Raw genomic sequence first — 18,181 nt, 5'->3', positions numbered from 1 at the left:
CACCTTCAACTCCAGGCACAAGCAAGTGTGTGACACAACAACCAAGCTCCTTTATTCTGCTTCTTAAACCCTTTGTGGCAATGCTATCTTTTACTGTATCTCACTGATTAGGAAGCACTCACTCAAGGATTAAAGTACTATCAAGAGATGGAGTGCAAATTTTCTCTTTTTTTCTTCTTTCCCCTCTCCCTCTCTGTCTCTGTCTCTGTCTCTGTCTCTCTCTCTCTCTCTCATTGTGTATGTATGGTATGTATTTGCACACATGCGCACATTCATATGGCCAGGGGCAGACATTGGGTGTTCTGTTCTATCACTCCCCATGGAGCTAGTCTGGTGGCCAGCAAGCCATAGCAATCCTCCCTTTTCACCCTTTACATCTGGGGCTACTGGCATGTGTGCAACCATACCTGACTTTTTACATGGGTGTAAGGGATATGAACTCGGGTCCTTGTGCTTAAGCAGCAAGCACCTTTAACCATTAAGCCATATCTCCGGATCCTGGTGGTTGCATTTTTCAATAAGAATCTCTTTTTTTTTCACTCACTCTCTTTCTCTTTCTTCTTTGGAGACCAGATCTCCAGCTCAGGCTAGACTTAAATGCCCTATATGGCCAAGAATGACCTTAAACTTCTGATCCCCCTCCTGTTCTGGGACTGCATGTGTGAGCCACTACCATGCTTAGTTTATGCAGTGTCAGAGACCAAACTCAGGGCTTCGTGCATACTAGGCAAGCATTCTATCAATTGAGCTATATCCAAAGCCCAGTGAGCATCCATCTTGTTGGATGAAAAAAAAAAAAAAAAGTTTCTATCTCAAACTCAAGTTCATGGTCCCTTGGTTTTCTATCCTGTGCAGTGGGAATAATATTCATTGTGCTTAATTCTCAGGGAAAGGATGAGCTATATTTAGAGAAGCAAAGAGTGTAGACTATATACTCATATAATATGCTTATACTATATAGTATAAGTATAAGCATAGAGTAGCTTCAGGGAGACCCAGCAGATCCTGTCTCCACTGGTGTCAAAAGCAAAGTGATTCTGAAGGGCACAAATTAAAGGATACTGGGAGACAGAAGACAGAGAACTCCAGGAAAGGTAGGCTCACTTTGAAAGAGAGGAAAGGGAAGAAAGGGAGTCTTGAGGTTTTTGTCAGTGGCTGTACAAAGAAGGATCAGCCTTTCCCTGACACCTCACAGTTCACATGCTTTAACTGCAATCTCTAAGCAAAAGCACTGGGGAAGCCACTGGAAATAGTTTGGTAAGGCTCACATGCCCAGAAGACACTCTCTACCCTACTGTAAACCCCCAGGTCCACAGCCCCAGAAGGCCAAGGCTGGTTGTCTAGGAAGCTCAAACACCACACAGGTTTAAAAGATGGAGTTCAAAGGACATATGAGAAACCGCCATATTTGATCCTTTTGCTCCAGTCTTAAGCTCCTTAGCAGCCTGAGCTTCTGCCTTCCTCCGGCCTCGCCAGCCGAAGCACAATGCCCTGAAATGAGAATTGTCTGATCTCCAGGTATTCTGACAACCCACAGGTACATGACAGGTTTCATAAATGGGAAATATAAACAGGTGAAAAAATTGTCAGCCTCACAAATAGCGGGAGATATGCAAACAAAACAGACCAGCAGTAACTTGGTAGGATGGATTGGACTTGAACAAAGCAAAACAAACAAATGTGTCTTAGAAATGGCACTTAGTGAGGAATAAGGGAAAGAATGAACTATCCACACATGAATTCTCTGAATATTAACATGCACCCAGAACAAGCAAAGCACACACATCCAAAACTGCACACTGAATTCCATTAGAATAGTTACTCGGGGACTGGGGAAATGGTTAGTCAGAAGAGTGCTTGCCTTGCTTCATGAGAGCCTGAATTTGATCCCCAGAACACATGTAAAAAATGCCAGGCGTGTTAGTATACGCTTATAACCCCAGTCCTGGAGACAGAGACAGGAGGATTGCTAGGGCTTGCTGGCCAGACAGTCTAGCTTAACTGATGAGCTCCAGGCCAATGAGAGACCCTGTTGCAAAGGATATGGACAGTGTTCCTAAGAATGACACCCAAAGTTGTCAACTGGCCTCCACACACGTGTACACATGTGCACATGTACTAGAGCCCAAGTGAATAGGCATGCAGACACACAGGGAGAAATAGTTACTTAAGTAAGGAGACAGGAAAACAGGTGGGTCGAAATAGGGCAGGAGAACAAAGGGCACTGACAGGCTGATGGACAGACAGAAAAGCAAGAGAAGAGCCTGACCCAGTGAAAATGAGCCGAGAACTACAAGCTTGACACATTCAGCCCGAATCTTATGACTCCCAAAAATAAGATGCAGGAGTAGCACTGGAAAATTTAAGAACTGTGCTGCCTCATGTTGACAATGGCAGAGGGGAACAGGTGCTCCCGTGTGTTCCAAGGAGAGTGAAAAGAAACGCAGTCTTTACAGAAGAGACCCAAGACTCAAAGGCCAATCAATCTCTGTGAGTTCAAAGCCAGGTTGGTCTATGTAGGAAGTTCCAAGATAGCCAGAGCTAAATAGTTATTGAGACCCTGACCCAGAAAACAACAAAACCAAACAACAAAAAAAGAGCTGTGTTACTATGTAGCAAGAAGCTTAACAATGCACATATTTATTCAGACCCTGAAATCATGTCTAAAAAATGTATTTAAAATATTGCCATAATTTCTGCTAAAGATGTTTATATCATTGTTATTTATGATAATGATTTATTAAGAACAATTACCAAACAATAGAGGATCGGCTAAATTAATGATTGTAAAGGCAGAGACTGAATATTATACAACAATTTTAAAACCATAAATTGTAGGAGATGAATAATAAGATGGGAACAGCAGATGATAGAACAGTATGTATCAAGTGGTTTTACTTTGGAAAAATAAATGTGTGCAGACACACGTACACTGAAATCAGTTCATAAATTACGAAGGTAGACACCAAACACTAAAGGAAGTGACTTGGGGGAGTTTGAGTTAGGGAATTTTGTTGACTTTTTATTTTACCTTACATTTTATTACCTTTATCAAATTATTTTTTTGGAATAAACGTGGATTTATTGGTACTTAAGGGAAAAAAATTACTAAAGAGGGGAAGCTATAATCCTCTTCCCCAAGGCACGTGATAGGTAAATAGCTAGTTAATCTTTTAACCATGCTTGGAAAAGAGCTGAAAGATTTACTGGTGCTGACTAACATATCTGAATTTTTAGCAGTGTTGCTCTGGATAAGAGTTTGGACCAGAGTAAAGATTACTCTGTTGATGGAGGCTTCAGCGGTACACATGCAGAAAGATTCTGCAAATGGGCTGGCTTTTCATCGATCTGTAAATCAGAAGATAAGGGCAGACATTCAGCTCCCTGGGACCATGTTATTTTTAAATAATAATAATAATAGCAATAATACTAATTAGTAGAGGTAATATTGTGTGTGTGTGTGTGTGCGCGCGCTCACATGCACGTGCATCATGTCTGTACGGGCGTGCATGCCACAGAGTCTGTTATCTCCTTGTACCTTTATGTACCATATGTTCAAGGGATGGAGCTCGGATTACCAGGCTTGTGCAGCAAGCTGCACCATCTCACCAGCCCTCCACCAGAACATTATTACGGTCACCCCTACCATCTCCAGCCTCCACACCTTCACTCCTGGGTCTACAACACAAGTGGCTGGCAAACACATTTACCACTAGGCCTAGCTTCCATCTATCCATTGTCACCACAGGCAACCCCCATCTGCTAGACCTCTACTGAGTGTTCTCCTCAAACCTGCGTCACCAGCCCCTGTTCATTAAAGGACTGCTGACTTCTCCAACAACGCTTGCTTATCTACAGAAACTGAAAGCCAAAGAAGGGACCACCAAGCAGTCAAGTGTTCGATGGGGCATTTTCAGACTTCTTGGCTGCATTGGCGCAGCTGCTCAGGTATCAGTTGTGATAAAGAGGAGGTGATGTGAGCTCTGTGTGCAGCAGAGAAAGGAAGGAAGATAGTGCAGGGACAGTGTTGGAGTGGGGAACAGGGAAGACAGAGAAAGAGTAGATGCCAAACAGTCTAGCTAAAATAATTGAGAACAGCAAAAACTGGGCAGGAAACCAGAAGATGTCATAGTATGTAACCCACTGCTGAAATACTTGGGAGGTTCAGATGGGTCAGGAAGAATGGAATCTGCCTGCAAGATAAACTCCCTTGCACTTGTCAGCAGGCTTTCTCTGTTGGTCTGTGATAGTCTCATTCTACCATTTGCCACTGTAAGAGGTGCAGACAGATGCCAGACACAGCCAGTCTCTGGCTTCGGCAGCCCTCCCAGGCGAAGCATCTCCAGCTGTCTTCTCCTTGTCTGCACTTTTCCTGGACAAGCAGACACAAGAAGAGAGAGGCTCGGGATGCCATTGTTGCCTGCCACCCGGCATCTAGTGTACTCAAGAAACTCACATTCTAGAAAGGCAATGTTGTTGTCAACCCGTCCTTTTGATGCAGTTAAAACATTCCCTGGACACTACCCAAGTTCCAGAGACAGCAAGTACCCAACCCAACTATCTTCAAGGTGAAGAACATAAAGGGAAGAAAAAAGGAGTAGAAAAAAAAATAGATTTTGTAGTTTTCCTGAGGCCATGTCTAGCCAGAAAATTGCTGAGGAGGAGTAAATAACAGAAGCTAACAGGTCACCTGTAGGCCACTGTCTGGGCACGCCTGAACATTCCCGTCCTTTCTTCTCCATGCAATGGCACACTACAGTTTTTTCCATCAAAAAATATTCAAGAAGGCCTTGCCTGTGCTACACAGTATGTAAAATTTACAAGGATAAGATGCTTCCCTACCTCAGTAACCACTCGCTTCCTGTACCACTTATAGTACTGATGGAAATACATCTACATAACAATAACTCTAATGACAAATATTAGAAATGGTCTGGTTTATTTGTTTAGGGGACACTCTCTTCCCACTGAAAAAGTCAACTTCTTAACTACAGGGAAATTGTGTGTCTGGTTCACTGTTTCCCTGATACTTGATAAAAGACCTGGTACATAGTAGAGACTCAAACATCTGTTGCATGAGCAGAAGGGAAGAGACAGGAATAGCACCTGAAGCCGTGGTTCTCTTTTACAGGCAGCAATTAAGTCAGTCATCATAACCATGGCAAAATGAAAAAGGAGGTCTGAGCAATGCACAGGATTCACACAGCAGAACAAAGTGAGTGGAAGCCAAATGGTATAGCAGCGCTTAGGTTTCCAAAACTGAGCATGCATTTAGTAATGAAACTGGCATGGTCGCTCTCATTCTGGGGAGTGCTACCTGAGCCCTGGAGGACTCTAGCTTGATAGTGACTACCCCAACTGAGTAAGGAGGGTTCCTGTTTTATGAACGGTTTTTAAGCTGTAGGTTCATGCCTCCTTGTGGAGACATCTACCCAAGGCACAGTGAGGCTAGGATAAATCATATACCCAAGCATAAACCATGACTTAATAAGTCTACTTATGGCTCTGAACCAGGCTCCAAAGGTCAGTCCTGCTCCCCCACTGATTGGCTGTACTAGCCAACCATTGCGCCAACAAAAAATTAACTTTAGAAGTTCCTCTGCTCAAAGCATAGCTTTAAATTTTCAACTGGGTCAGCCTCTTACATGCAAATTTCAGAGTTCCTTATCACCAACTTTTCTACTAATGATACCCTAATTTTTGCTAAAATTCAATTTCAGAAGCTCATCATTTAAAAAGTCAACAAAAGGATTTAACTTGTGAGGAATATAGTACACTTTCTGCATTATATTTGTTTATCCATCATATATGAGTATTTGGGGGGGGGTTGTATATTTTGTTTTTAATCAGACATCAATGCCATCCACTGTTCATCTCCTCAGGTTGAAAATTAAGGAGCGGTTTCAATAACGTCTGTAGCCACCCTTTATCACCCTTGTGCTGTGTGCCACTGCGCCACACAGAACACAGTGACACTTTTCAAACTGTCTTCTAGCCCTCCTCATAACTGTCTGAAGTAGACGATCCTATCCTTATTTCATAACTGAGGAGAAGGAACCTCAGAGAGATCAAATGACTTGCCTAAGGCTACACAGGAGTAAGTGGAAAATGGAGATTCAAAAGACTCCATTCCCTTACAATCCTACAAAACGTCCAACTGCTTGATTCTTTGGGTTTCAGTATCTAAGGCCATATAACACTCAAATATAGAATAAACTTTGCAGATGTTTGCAGGTCTTGTTCTGTTTGCTGTTGCTTTGAATTTTGACATTTCTAAAAGTATCAATAAACCCGCTTTGACCGCGGGACACTGTAGATAATGCCTGAGCTGCTCTTCATATTCTCAGAATCCAGAGCAGCAGTCAGAACATAAGGCACAGAGGGATAGAAGACATGGAAGAAAGACGGTGGGAAGGAGCTCCAAGCCTCTCCGTGCATCATGAAGGGCTTGCCAGGCACGGGGCACCATCTCCCAACAAAGCAAGGGAATTCACTCCCTTCATTTTCACAACAAACATGTGGCAGATATCACTGTGTGACCCACAGGCAGCCGATGTAGGGAGTTAAAGCACATGTACGTGACAGAGCAAAGATGAGAATCCAGGTTTTTGGCTCCAGACCCTAAGCTCATTGCTACTGTACTTCACTTCTCCCAACTCTGGGCCTGCAAACTGAAGATGGCATTTTTGCCACATGACTTCATTTCAAGCCTTTCCAAGGAAGTTAAGTTTTAAGTAAACAAGCAAAACATTGATACACATATTTTTTAAATTAGCAAAATTCAACTCGTTCCTCTTCAAAGTCTACAATCTTAAAAGCTACTCATTTGAAATTAATCATGCATGGGGTGTGTGTTGTTGGTTGTTTTAACACTTCTTTTTGTGCATAATTCAATAGTCTCACCAGATCTCAACAGAGGTTGATTGAAAAGAGGAGCAGAAAAAATGGAAGAATGTTCTCAGGCCCTGGCGAGTTCAGCCTGGGTCCAGATTTAATTTAATATCAGAATTCTAAGAAGAGGCAATGGAACCACTGCTCTGATAGTGAGGAAACAAGACATTCAGGGCAGTAGCACCCAGGAGCCATGTAGGAGGAAGCAAGGTGTGAAAGAGGGTCAAGAGCCATCCACACATGGATAAGGCCTGACCAGCAGGCTGTAGGTGATTAAGACAATGGCTTTTAACCCTCAGAAATGAGTCAGAAAAGGACAGCTAGTAGGAATAAAGGTAAAACTCAGTCCTAGGACCTGGGGTATGTGGAGTCAGTATCCGTGGGGTGAGGTTGACCAGAAGGGTGCTAAACTAGAACCAGCTGGTGGCAAAGGGTACCTAGAAGTTCAGGGAGAAAGCTAAGTAAGTGCCCACATAAAATATAAGGCTTGGCATTGACAGGGTGCTTGGCTTCATGGCCCTAGCAGCTGAGGAAAAGAGACAGCCAACACATTATCTATCTCTGATTAAGGTTACTATAAAAACTCACCAGTGCTGAGCCTCAGTGTAAAGTGCCAAATCATCAAAATTGGAGAATGCAGAGAAATGAAAGAGCCTGGAATATGGTGCATACTGTAGTCTATAATTACATTACTGCTAGCCTAATCAAATCCAGGATACAATGGTAACATCAGCATATACACACACATGTTTACAGGTATAATGTGAATGTATGAATCACCTACCTTCAGTGGACAGAAAGAAAAGAGAAATGCTAAGCAGCCTAAAGACGGAATTCTCTGACAGGACTGAGTCTTGTTTTATTGTCTTGCTCATCGACTTATACTATCTTGTTGAAGAGCCATGTTTACATGTTCCTTGGCTCTGTCCCATATTTTGTACTCTGACCTACATTTAACACAGCAAGCATGAATATTAACCAGGTGATTTCTGTTAATTGGTTTCCTTGGTGGAGTGTTCACTTTCTTTTGGTTTTGATGGGTCAATAAAGTAGAGAATTATTCCAGTCATAGCCTAAAACACTCTGCCAAAAGAAATCAGTCCCCAAACCCTGCTGTTATAAATGGCAGACTTCTTCTTGAAAAGTTTAGCCTGTATTAGAAGAGCACGGGCTGACTGACCAACCTCCAAGGTCAATGGTGAAAAGTCAACACAAATGGTACAAGCATAAATATTGCAAAAAAGAAAAAATCCCATGCTGGGAAAGCTTATGTGCAAAGATGATTTGAGCGGTCTCAGTGCCAAGATGGCATATGAAAACCGATCACAAATCAAGCTTTAATTTTTAAGATCACACCCTCCCCCTCCTCCTCTTTCTCTTCTCTTGCTCTGTTTTTTTTTTTCCTTCCTTATTTTATGCATAAAAATGCAACCGGCCTGAACTAAAGCAAATTGGTTTAATTCCCTGGAGGGAACATGAACAAATTTTCCCAGCAACTTCCTACTACAGGCATTTGTACACGGCTGTGTGGATGGAATGTGAAGCAGGCAGCTACGTAAACCAGTAATCAAATGAAACATTACCCATTTCAAAATGCCCTAAACCAGCATTAGCACCACCAATTAAAACACTGAGCAAGGAGAGGGGGAGATGGCCAAAGAGAAGAAAAAAAAATATGTATGCAGGGCGTGTGTGTGTGTGTGTGTGTGTGTGTGTGTGTCTGTGTGTGTCTGTCTGTCTGTTTGTCTGTCTTAGGAGGTAAGGTTGGGTAGGGGAACTCAGTTCCCTTTCAGGGGAAATCTGCCACAAGAATGCTATTGCAGGATCCATTTGATGGGAAAGAAGATAGGAGGAAGGAAACATTCAATAATTTCATTGAACTGAAATGTCAGCAGTTTACCTAAATGACCCAGCCATTAGACACTTGGATAGACATTCGTACAGACCTGCTTCAAGCCTGTTCTAAACATGTAAACACAATAAGCTGCAAACACTAGAGGTTTCCTTATTTCAGTTTTATGGCTGAGACATTTGTGAAAACACTGGTCCTTCCAGGACTGCCAAGGGGTCGTATGTGCATTCATTCATTCATTCATTCATTTTTTACAGTTGTTCAACAAATACTGGCAACTCTGTGCAGCCTTTGACGCTGGGGGGACAGAGATGGAGACAGCATGCTGATGGACCCCAAGGCCAAATTGAGGCTATCCTGCCTTCCACATTACATAACTGGCAGGTTACTGAATGGGCCCTTTTCTCCTCACATTGCCATGAGTTTAAACAGTTCCAGGGTTTCACTCAACTCTCATTTCCATCATGGACCCATATTCTCCCCATGACCATGACCTGGGAAAGAGGAAATAGGTAGCCTTTTTCACATACCACCTGCACAAGGTGTGGGAGCTCCTTCAGCATACGTATCTGCTGAGCACCATGCACTTGTTCTCTTTGTTCTCTGCTAACCAAGGGTCCGAAAAGCGGCGTATACCAGCTGTCCCTCAGATTGGCCACCTTCAGAAGCTCATCACAAATCCGCTCCTCTCCCTCCCAGCTGCAGAGCCTCCCGGGTTCATCTGCCTTTCATCCTTGCTTGCTACCACATACTCAGCTCTGGAGTCTGAGCACATCAAATCACGCTTCCCCTGAAAGATCTGACGTTTGTCTTTCACAACTACTTCCTTCTCCTACTTCTGCCCTCAAAATATTTTTAGAGCCAGATGTGGTAGCACACATCTGTACTCTCAGCACTGAGGAGGGAAGAGTCTAAGTTTGAGGCAAGTCTAGGCTAAATAGTGAGACCCTGTCTCAAGAATGCGTGAATATGGGGTTGTAAAGATGGCTCAGCAGTTAAGAACACTGACTGTTCATGCAGAAGACAAGGGTTCGAACCCCAGCACCCACATGGCAGCTAACAACTGTCCGTAACTCCAGTTCCAGGGGATCCAACAGCCTCTTCTGTCCTCCGCGGGCATTGCACGACTGGGGTACACTTGCTTACATGTAGGCATAACACTCATATACATAAAATAAAAATAATAAATAAAATATTTAAAAAAGAATACGTGAATAAATAACCAAAAATTAAATAATTCCAAAATTTGTATACATTTATTTTTTTACTTAAATTTATGATTCTAATCACTACTGAAAAAAATTGGGCAAGCATAAACAAATTGTTATTTATGACTAACGTCCTTCAGAAACTATTACAGTATTAATTTCAACTAGATCTTAAAGGAACCAGTCACATACACAAAGGCCAAGCAAATGGGCAGAATACTTGAAAATTCGAACAGCCTACTCTAGTACTAATCTGGTCTCACAAGATCTAGAACTTCACAAAGACAGCAATAGTATATTATTCATGGAGGTGTGTGGGAACCAGCTAATTATAATATCTTCCCCTTGGCCCCACCTCTTAAAGCCTACCACATGGACAAGCTTCCAGTCTATGACCTCTGAGGGACAAACCACATCCAGACCAAAGCACACTTCCTATTTGAATAACTGATCACAGCTCCTGGTGGTCTCTGATTTATGACAGTTCTCAATATGGCCCAACTGGCTGGGGCCTAGTGAGGATTACCTGCACAGAAGTGTCGATCTTGGTAGAAGCCATCCCCACAAGTAGACACGCACTGTCCCTGCTGCATCAGCAGGGGAGGCTGGCAGGATGAACACTCTAGCCCACTGGTGCATGTGGAACACTGGGGCTGGCAGGCTGGCTCCAGAAAAGGTAGAAAAAAAGGAGACCTCAGGTTAGCTGGAATGTACCACCCCAATGTTGACTTCCACAAACCTCAAGAAAGGCAAGAAATTAACACCCATCATTAACATAGGAGGTATTTCATGTCAGGCACTGATCAAGCACTTTATAGATATGAATGCTTCAATCCTCATAATAACCCTATGGGGTAGACACTATCAATCAAAATTTTATATGTAAGAAACCAACTCTAGAGATTAAGTAACCTGCCCAATGCTACCAGACACGGGCATTTGAAGCCAGGCAGTTTGGCAAAGAGTCTGTGATCTTTCTTCTAATCTAAAAGTCCCTAATGTCTTCATTACTCAACTTTTTTTGTAAGAATATCCCTAAACAACCTTAAAAAAAAAAAAAAGACCAAGGATTAGAAATCAAGAAAGAAAGTAGGGAAGAAAATAATTTAAAAAAATAAATAAATAAAAGTAGCTAATCCTAATGACAGTTGTCTACATCCTAAACTGAACCAGGTTGACATATTTAATCTTCACCACAACCCTCTGAAGAAGGTACTAGGATTTCCTCCACTTGATAGATAAGAATACTGGGAAGTTAAATATGCATATCCAGGGCAGAAACTTAAACACTTATAAATAGATTATTATTAATCTCACAAATCAGAGAGGAGGGGGAAAATAAGTAATATTTGACCTCAACCAAGCCTCTTATGTAAGATCGACTTAGAAATATATGAATTCTGAAATGTACCTGAAGTTATTCTGGATCTTCTGGTAACTCACAAAACGTATGATTCATCAACCATTATCTGGGTGATATGGAACAAGACAGAAACTTTTCCCTAGTCTATAAGATTCTCAACTGCAAAATTGTAAAGTTCTAGTAAACGATCTTGAAGATCTGTATCAATTCTAAATTTCTACCCTAGATTAACTGAGTACTTTAGTAAATGACTATTTACTGTATTATCCTATAAGTCTTCAAAAACGCAACCAATCCAGCCATGACTGCCTAGCAATCATCTGACCCCCACATCACCTATCTTCCAGGAAATATTGAAGCATCCATAAAATGCCAGGATAGAAGGTAAAGAAGCTAGGGTACTTATGGATGATATGATGACTTCTCATGACTTCTAGATGTGCATTCCCTGCACCAGGACTACCCCTTGACAATACTGAGGTAACAATCATTGAGCAGTCTGTTCAGTCTCTATACAACCCAACCTTCAGGTTACCATACCTAAACACAGACTTCCTGCTTGATAGAATCCCAGCTCACAGCTGTGTATGCATCTTCCGTTCTGCAGCAGTTTTGTGGGATCCTGGCAGAGGTCACAGTGGTCTGGAGAGTGAGAGCAGGTCAAGCAGTCTGGGTGGCAATGAACTAAAATCAAGAACAAAGAGAACTCAGTAAAGACCATGAACTCCTCAGAAGAACCCACATGACACATGCGTTCCACAGATTAGAAAGCACAGAGAACTACAGAACTCAGGTAAAAATGACCCCAAATAGCAAAAATACATTTTGATGCAAGATTCCAAGATTCTCCCTGTCCAAAAAACCATCACCATCTTCCAAGAACAAGCTCCCTAATGCTTCCGCTGCTGCACTGACCCTAGAATCAACGTAACTACCTCCACGGGTGGTAACAAGCAGACTCGGTCATTCACGACATCTTCGATGCTCTTCTGAAGTTCTGGCATGCACAGAAAGCTCACAGTAAGTCTACAGTGATTTAAGCCAGTTTATTATCTTTAACAAATATGACCAGTTTTCCTTTTTCTTCGAAGTCTTAGCTCTCATCCCCAGTAACTGTGTTTATCACTCACCTCACTGGTAATGGTTACCAAAAGACTGTTTTCAGGTCTTAAAATTTATAAGGACCTGATTTTTTAAAAAATATGTAATACATCATGTGCTAAATATTTGGGAAGGTCCAGAGAGCCACTTTGGCAAAGGTACCATAATTAAATCATAAAGTTGCTCTGCTTTTCCCTTGATAAAGTCTTCATTGAAACTCTGTGATCAGCTAAAACAAGGCACGTGCAACAAGAGCAAATGCCAGCATGGGAAACTGGCCTGCAGATGAAACCAATTAATGTAGGAAATACAAGTGGACGAAAACACCACTTCTCCAAGACGGCCTACGCTTAGAGGGAAATCACTGCTTGGCCAGTGCAGTTCCAGCCTGCCAATGACTACTAACTGGAACTAATTCAATCCCAGGTGACTTAAAAGCACAACTGGAAAACAAGTAGGTAAAACTTTCTTTCGGAAGAAATTAATGAGTCTCTAAACTTTAAACTGTATCTGAGAACTGCAAAAGGAGCCATCTGTTCAACAGTTCACCTGAAAAATGGAAAGAACATCTACAACAAATTTGATACAATTATTCTTATGCTTTCAACAATAGATTAAAGATTATATTTAATTTTCACAATAATTTTTCAAGGTAAATAAGGTATATTTTATAAATAAGAAAACTAAGATGAGAGAGTGAATGATGTGCCAAAGTCACATTGCTGTAATCGGGTGAATTCAGCACTTCCATAGGCAAAGGTCAATTAAAATGATTTGTCAGAAAAATTAAGAAACAAACAAACCCCCCAAATTGAGCAACTAAAAATATATAGGGAGGAAAAAAAAATAGAACAACTCTGGATTTTCTTGACAATACAATCATCTCAGTAGAAACAAATTGAACATGGACCTACCTGGTGTGCAGTCAGGACAGCACTGTCCCTTCACCATGAGGGCAAGGGTGGCCACTGGACATGGTGGACATGAGGGCTCATAGCAAGTAACCTGAGCTTTCCGGCACTCACACACCTTGCAAGGACCATCTTCCCATTTCTTTCCCTCCTGCAACAAACAGTGAAGAAAGACACAACATCAGGGTGTGGTGACCCGGAAGAGAAGCTGCTGGGGAAGAAATGAGAGCTTCCGGTGTGACAAGTGAAGGCACCTCACCTGCCCTCCCAAATGAAATCAGACAACAATGAATTTAACAAGGACGGAATTTCTCCGTTGTTTTTAATTGGTTTCTTTTAATATGCAGCACCAATGGAATGACTTAGATAATGACCCAGATAAACTGGGAAGCACCCTAGAACAACCAGAATACATAAGAAGTATTTAAAATGTGTTTCTCAACACATTTCACCCCCCCAAACAAAACAAAACAAAACCACCAGAGTGTTACTACTTGTACCTAGTGATAAGCAGGTCCATTAAATTATACCTCTGTAATAACAATGGGAACCCTGGTTCAAACCCTGTATTTCCTTATAGTTACCATAGTCAGAGTAACCAGAAAGTCATTGTACTCTTAAAATTAAAGCCTTCATGGGCCCATTTTTGTGGGCTACAGATGTGCCATGAGCTTTCTCACCCTAAAAATTTCTTTATGGCTAAGCAAATTATGGAAATAAGCATGAGTAGTTTGACAGAGAATTCAAAATGATTCTAAAAGCAATTTCCTTTACAAGCCACTGACCCTGGAGATTGGAATGAGACAAAGGTCTCTTCTCAGACTGTACTGGGGTGATCAGAGTAAAAGCAGGAGAGAAGATTTTAAAATAAAAACTGGATAAAAAGCTCACCGAGCTAACTAACAACAATCAACAATCCACAGGACATTTAAAAAATATTTTTATTTATTATTTTTATGTGTATGAGTATTGTGCCTGCATTTGCATGTATGTAAGTGCACTTGTGTCATGAAATGCCCACAGAGGTCAGTAGAGGGCATCAGATCCCCTGGAACTGGAGTTACAGTTGGTTGTCAGTCAGTCGCCAGGTGGGTGCTGGGAATTGAACCCGGCTCTTCTGCAAGAGCAGCCAGTGCTCTTAAGCACTGAGTCATGTCTCCAGCCCCCACAGGACACTTTTAAAAAGTGAATGGAAAATGTAGGAAAACAGAGGAAGGTTGTCAAGAAAATGAAGATGATTTTCTTCCACTTTACAGCAGCCTGGGTTCCTAGATCTTTATTCACTAACACCCAAAATTGTAAATGTGCTGGTGTGAATAAACATGCATTTTTCCTCTAAAAAAAGACAAAATATTGTATTGCAAAACAACCTAGACAGAAGAAAAGCTCAGAGCTGTCTAAAACGAATCCTTCACCATCCTAAGGAGTTCTTTCTTCAACACTGTACCACACATGTAACCCCACCAACAGCCAAACTGCGTTTTCTAGGCTGGAGAAAATCTTTAGGAGCAAGCGGAAAGGACATGTAGAGGTGCTCAGAGTTAGCGAAATATAATTATCAGCTATAGAAAAGCAAGAAAAAGAACCAGAGCTCAGTGGATAAAAGTCCTAACTATTATTAAGATTAGTTCCTGACCATGGTGCCATCAAATGTCGCTGTTAAAAAATGCCAAGGCACTAAGTTCCCCATGGTAGTTCATGCAGACCATTACTTGAAACAATTTTGTAATGATCTATGGGTGAGTTAAAAATCCATACTTACTGGAATATGCTTAATTTTACTTGTATTTGAAGACATCTAGGAAGAAAGAAATGTATTTATGATACCAGTAAAAACACCATTAGGCTGATCTCCTTATTTTTCAATTAGGAGTTATCCATTTTCCCCCAAGTAGCATGCAGCTTCATTCACTTTTTATGAACAGAAATAAAATCTATCTACATCAGAAACAAGAAAAAAAAATATCAATATGAAGTGAAGACAGCATGCCGAAGAAACATTTTTGAGTCTTATTCTTTTTTTCAATATATATTTTTGAATTTTTGTGTATTTCATACAATACATCTTAATCGTATTTAGACCCCTCACATATCTATACCTCTCCATAGCCCCCACCAGATTTTATGCATTCTGTCATCTAGGCCTATAGAGCCAATCTTGAGTCTTACCCTTGCTTCATTCTTGAGCACATAGCTTCCATTTCCCTCAGTATTAAAGGCTTTGTGGTCAAGGAGTCTAAACTTCTAAATCCAAATTTTGAATTTTTATGCACCAGACCAGTATGGAGATTTGTACTTATTAATAACAACTTGGTTTTCTTTAATTCCACTGGGTTTAATTTACTTTCAAAAAGTAAGTAGAAAGACTGATACCCAGATCAAAATAATATAAATTCAATAGTTAGAGGGAGACATTAATCTTCTAAGTTCTTAAAACAATGAGGATGAGTAAACTATGCAGTATCCACGAGATAATGACAGCATTCTAAGAATATCAATGTTTTCAGCTAAAAAATATGCCACCAACTGTTCTAAGTGTTTTACTTATATCATCTCAATAGGCCCAGGAAGTAAGTGACACTGTTATTCACACTATATAAGGAGGACCAGGCAACTTGCCCAAGATCATAGTTAGCATGTGACTGAGGAGGGATTTGAACTTACAGCCTGCCCTGTTGATCTTATACTGCTACCTTTCAGAATATACAGAAGTCAATATACAGATGGATGGACCTGTCCACCAGGCAGAGCACTTAGTACCAGTTCTTAGAATCTCATTCTGATTGATCAATGAAACCACTTTATTTATGATCAACTGGAATATTTTTAAGAACACAATGAATCTTTCAACATCCCAAAACCCACATGGAAAATATGGGCTTCAAAAGGGGGGCTTCAGAGATAGCTCAGTTGGTAAAGTGTCTGCCACATAAGCATAAGAACCTGAGTTTGAGCTCTATAACCCAGGTGAAAAAAGTCAGATGTGGAGGCATGTGATTACAGCCCTAACACTGGGGAAATGAGACAGGCAAATACCTGGGGCTCATTGGCCAGCCAGTATGGCCTATTTGAGCTACAGACCACTGAGAAAACCAGTCTCAAAAAATAAGGACTCTGGGGGCTGGAGAGATGGCTCAGTGGTTAAGAGCACTAAGAGCTCTTGCAGAGGACCTGGGTTGGATTCCCGGCACTCACATGGTGGCTATGAACTGTCTTTAACTCCAGTTAATTGCACGATACGGGTGCACTGACATACATGCAGGCAATACACTCACACATGTAAAAATAATAAATAAAATATTTTTTAAAAAAGGAATCTGAGGAATGATACCAGAGGTTGACTTCTGGCTTCCACATGCACATGCGGTGAACACTCAGGTATGCATGTAGGACAAACTTAAAGAGATTAAGGGAATTTTTCCCCCTCTGGTGTAATCTAACAAACAATCACAAACACAGGGAGAAATGAAACTAGTAAGTAGAGCTTCATCCCACATCCAATCCATCAAAATCCTGTCATTATTTATTTTTAATTGTGTGTGTGTGTGTGTGTACCATAGTTCTTATGTAGTGGTCAGAAGACAATTTTTGGAACACGGTCTGGGGATTGAACTCTGGTTGTCAGGCTTGCATAGCAAATACTTTTATCCACTGGGCCATCTCATCAGCCAAAATTCCCCATTTCTATCTGCAAAGTGAATCTAGAGCCTCGTCATTACTACTTTCTCCCTAGACCAAGCTACCATCACCCTTCATCTAGATGATTGTAAAACTCTCCTAACAAAGTCCTTACTCTCATCCCGTTCAGAGTTTTGGCCTATGTAGCAATCAAAGTGATCCTTTCTAAGACCAATCATGGCACTGCAGGGCTATAAGTTCCCCCTTTTAATCCGTTCTGCCTAAGGTAAAGATCCTGGCTTCTAGGTTGCTTATTAGCCCTTATCTCTTAACTCCTTTCTCTCCCATTCTCTTTGTTCCAGACTTAGTTGCTCTCTTGCAGTTTTCTGAACAGGCCAAGCATACGTCCACCTTAGCATAGCTGTATCATTTGTGGCTCCTCTTCCTGGTATGTCCCCAGATTTCTCTGCATGAAGGACTTCTCTGTTCATCTTATGTTAAAAGAAAAAGCCATCTCCTACCAAAGTTCAGTTACTTAAGTGCTTGTCAGCACCAGTGTGTATGTGTCTGTTTTCCAACACTAGAAATACCCTCCACCTTGAGAGCAGACTCACCGTCACACTCACTTCTCCATCCCCAGTACCTAGCACATTTTAGGTGCATATGTAATAATGCTTTTTGAACAAATGAATGGGTTTAAAAAGCCAGGAGGTAATAAAGTTTCCCTTATTAAGCTAATTTTAAGCTATTAATTTTAATAGTCTTTAGTCATTAACCTGATACTCACAATTTCTGCCTTCTGTTCATAAACACAGTAACCATTCCTTGAAATGCATTCAGGGCAGCATTTTCCTTCTAAGTGAACTAATTCTTCACCCTGTAGAAATAAGAGTTGCAGTGGTACATATCAAATGAACATCTCCAGGTAGCATTGCTAAATTGGGAAGCAGCTGGGCTCCTGACTGGAATGCGAAGTTGGCAAACCTTTCCCTTTGGTCCACTGCTTACTTCATCCCCTCCCCCCTCCCCCCGCCTACCCCCCCGCCCCGCCGCCACACACACACACACACACACACACACACTGTACTGTCTTCTTTTGCAGAGTCTCATTATTCTAGTCCACCCCCAAGTGCTTTTCTTCCCCTGTTATGATAACAAGGTGTGTTTGCTCTACTCCCCCACATATCCCACAATTACCTACCCATGACCAGCAGCTCACAGGAGTAAGTAGGATGGA

At 41.4% G+C, this 18,181-nt stretch overlaps 1 protein-coding gene across 1 annotated transcript in view; it reads right to left on the bottom strand.

Annotated features, from left to right (window-relative positions):
- Fras1 (Fraser extracellular matrix complex subunit 1) overlaps positions 1 to 18,181 on the bottom strand; it is a 442,676-nt gene that overhangs the window by 225,263 nt on the left and 199,232 nt on the right. The window contains exons 10-14 of the mRNA XM_008843691.3: positions 17,732 to 17,821; positions 15,089 to 15,124; positions 13,330 to 13,477; positions 11,855 to 11,998; positions 10,478 to 10,612 (exon numbers count right to left, since the gene is read on the bottom strand). Of these exons, the coding sequence (XP_008841913.1) occupies positions 10,478 to 10,612; positions 11,855 to 11,998; positions 13,330 to 13,477; positions 15,089 to 15,124; positions 17,732 to 17,821 (553 nt within the window). The remainder of the gene's footprint in view (positions 1 to 10,477; positions 10,613 to 11,854; positions 11,999 to 13,329; positions 13,478 to 15,088; positions 15,125 to 17,731; positions 17,822 to 18,181) is intronic.

The sequence above is a fragment of the Nannospalax galili genome, unplaced genomic scaffold (genome assembly GCF_000622305.1).
Source record: "Nannospalax galili isolate Female #2095 unplaced genomic scaffold, S.galili_v1.0 scaffold440, whole genome shotgun sequence".
NCBI lineage: Eukaryota > Metazoa > Chordata > Mammalia > Rodentia > Spalacidae > Nannospalax > Nannospalax galili.
Note: the sequence above shows the minus strand (reverse complement) of the source record. Positions and strands in the feature narration are given on the sequence as shown.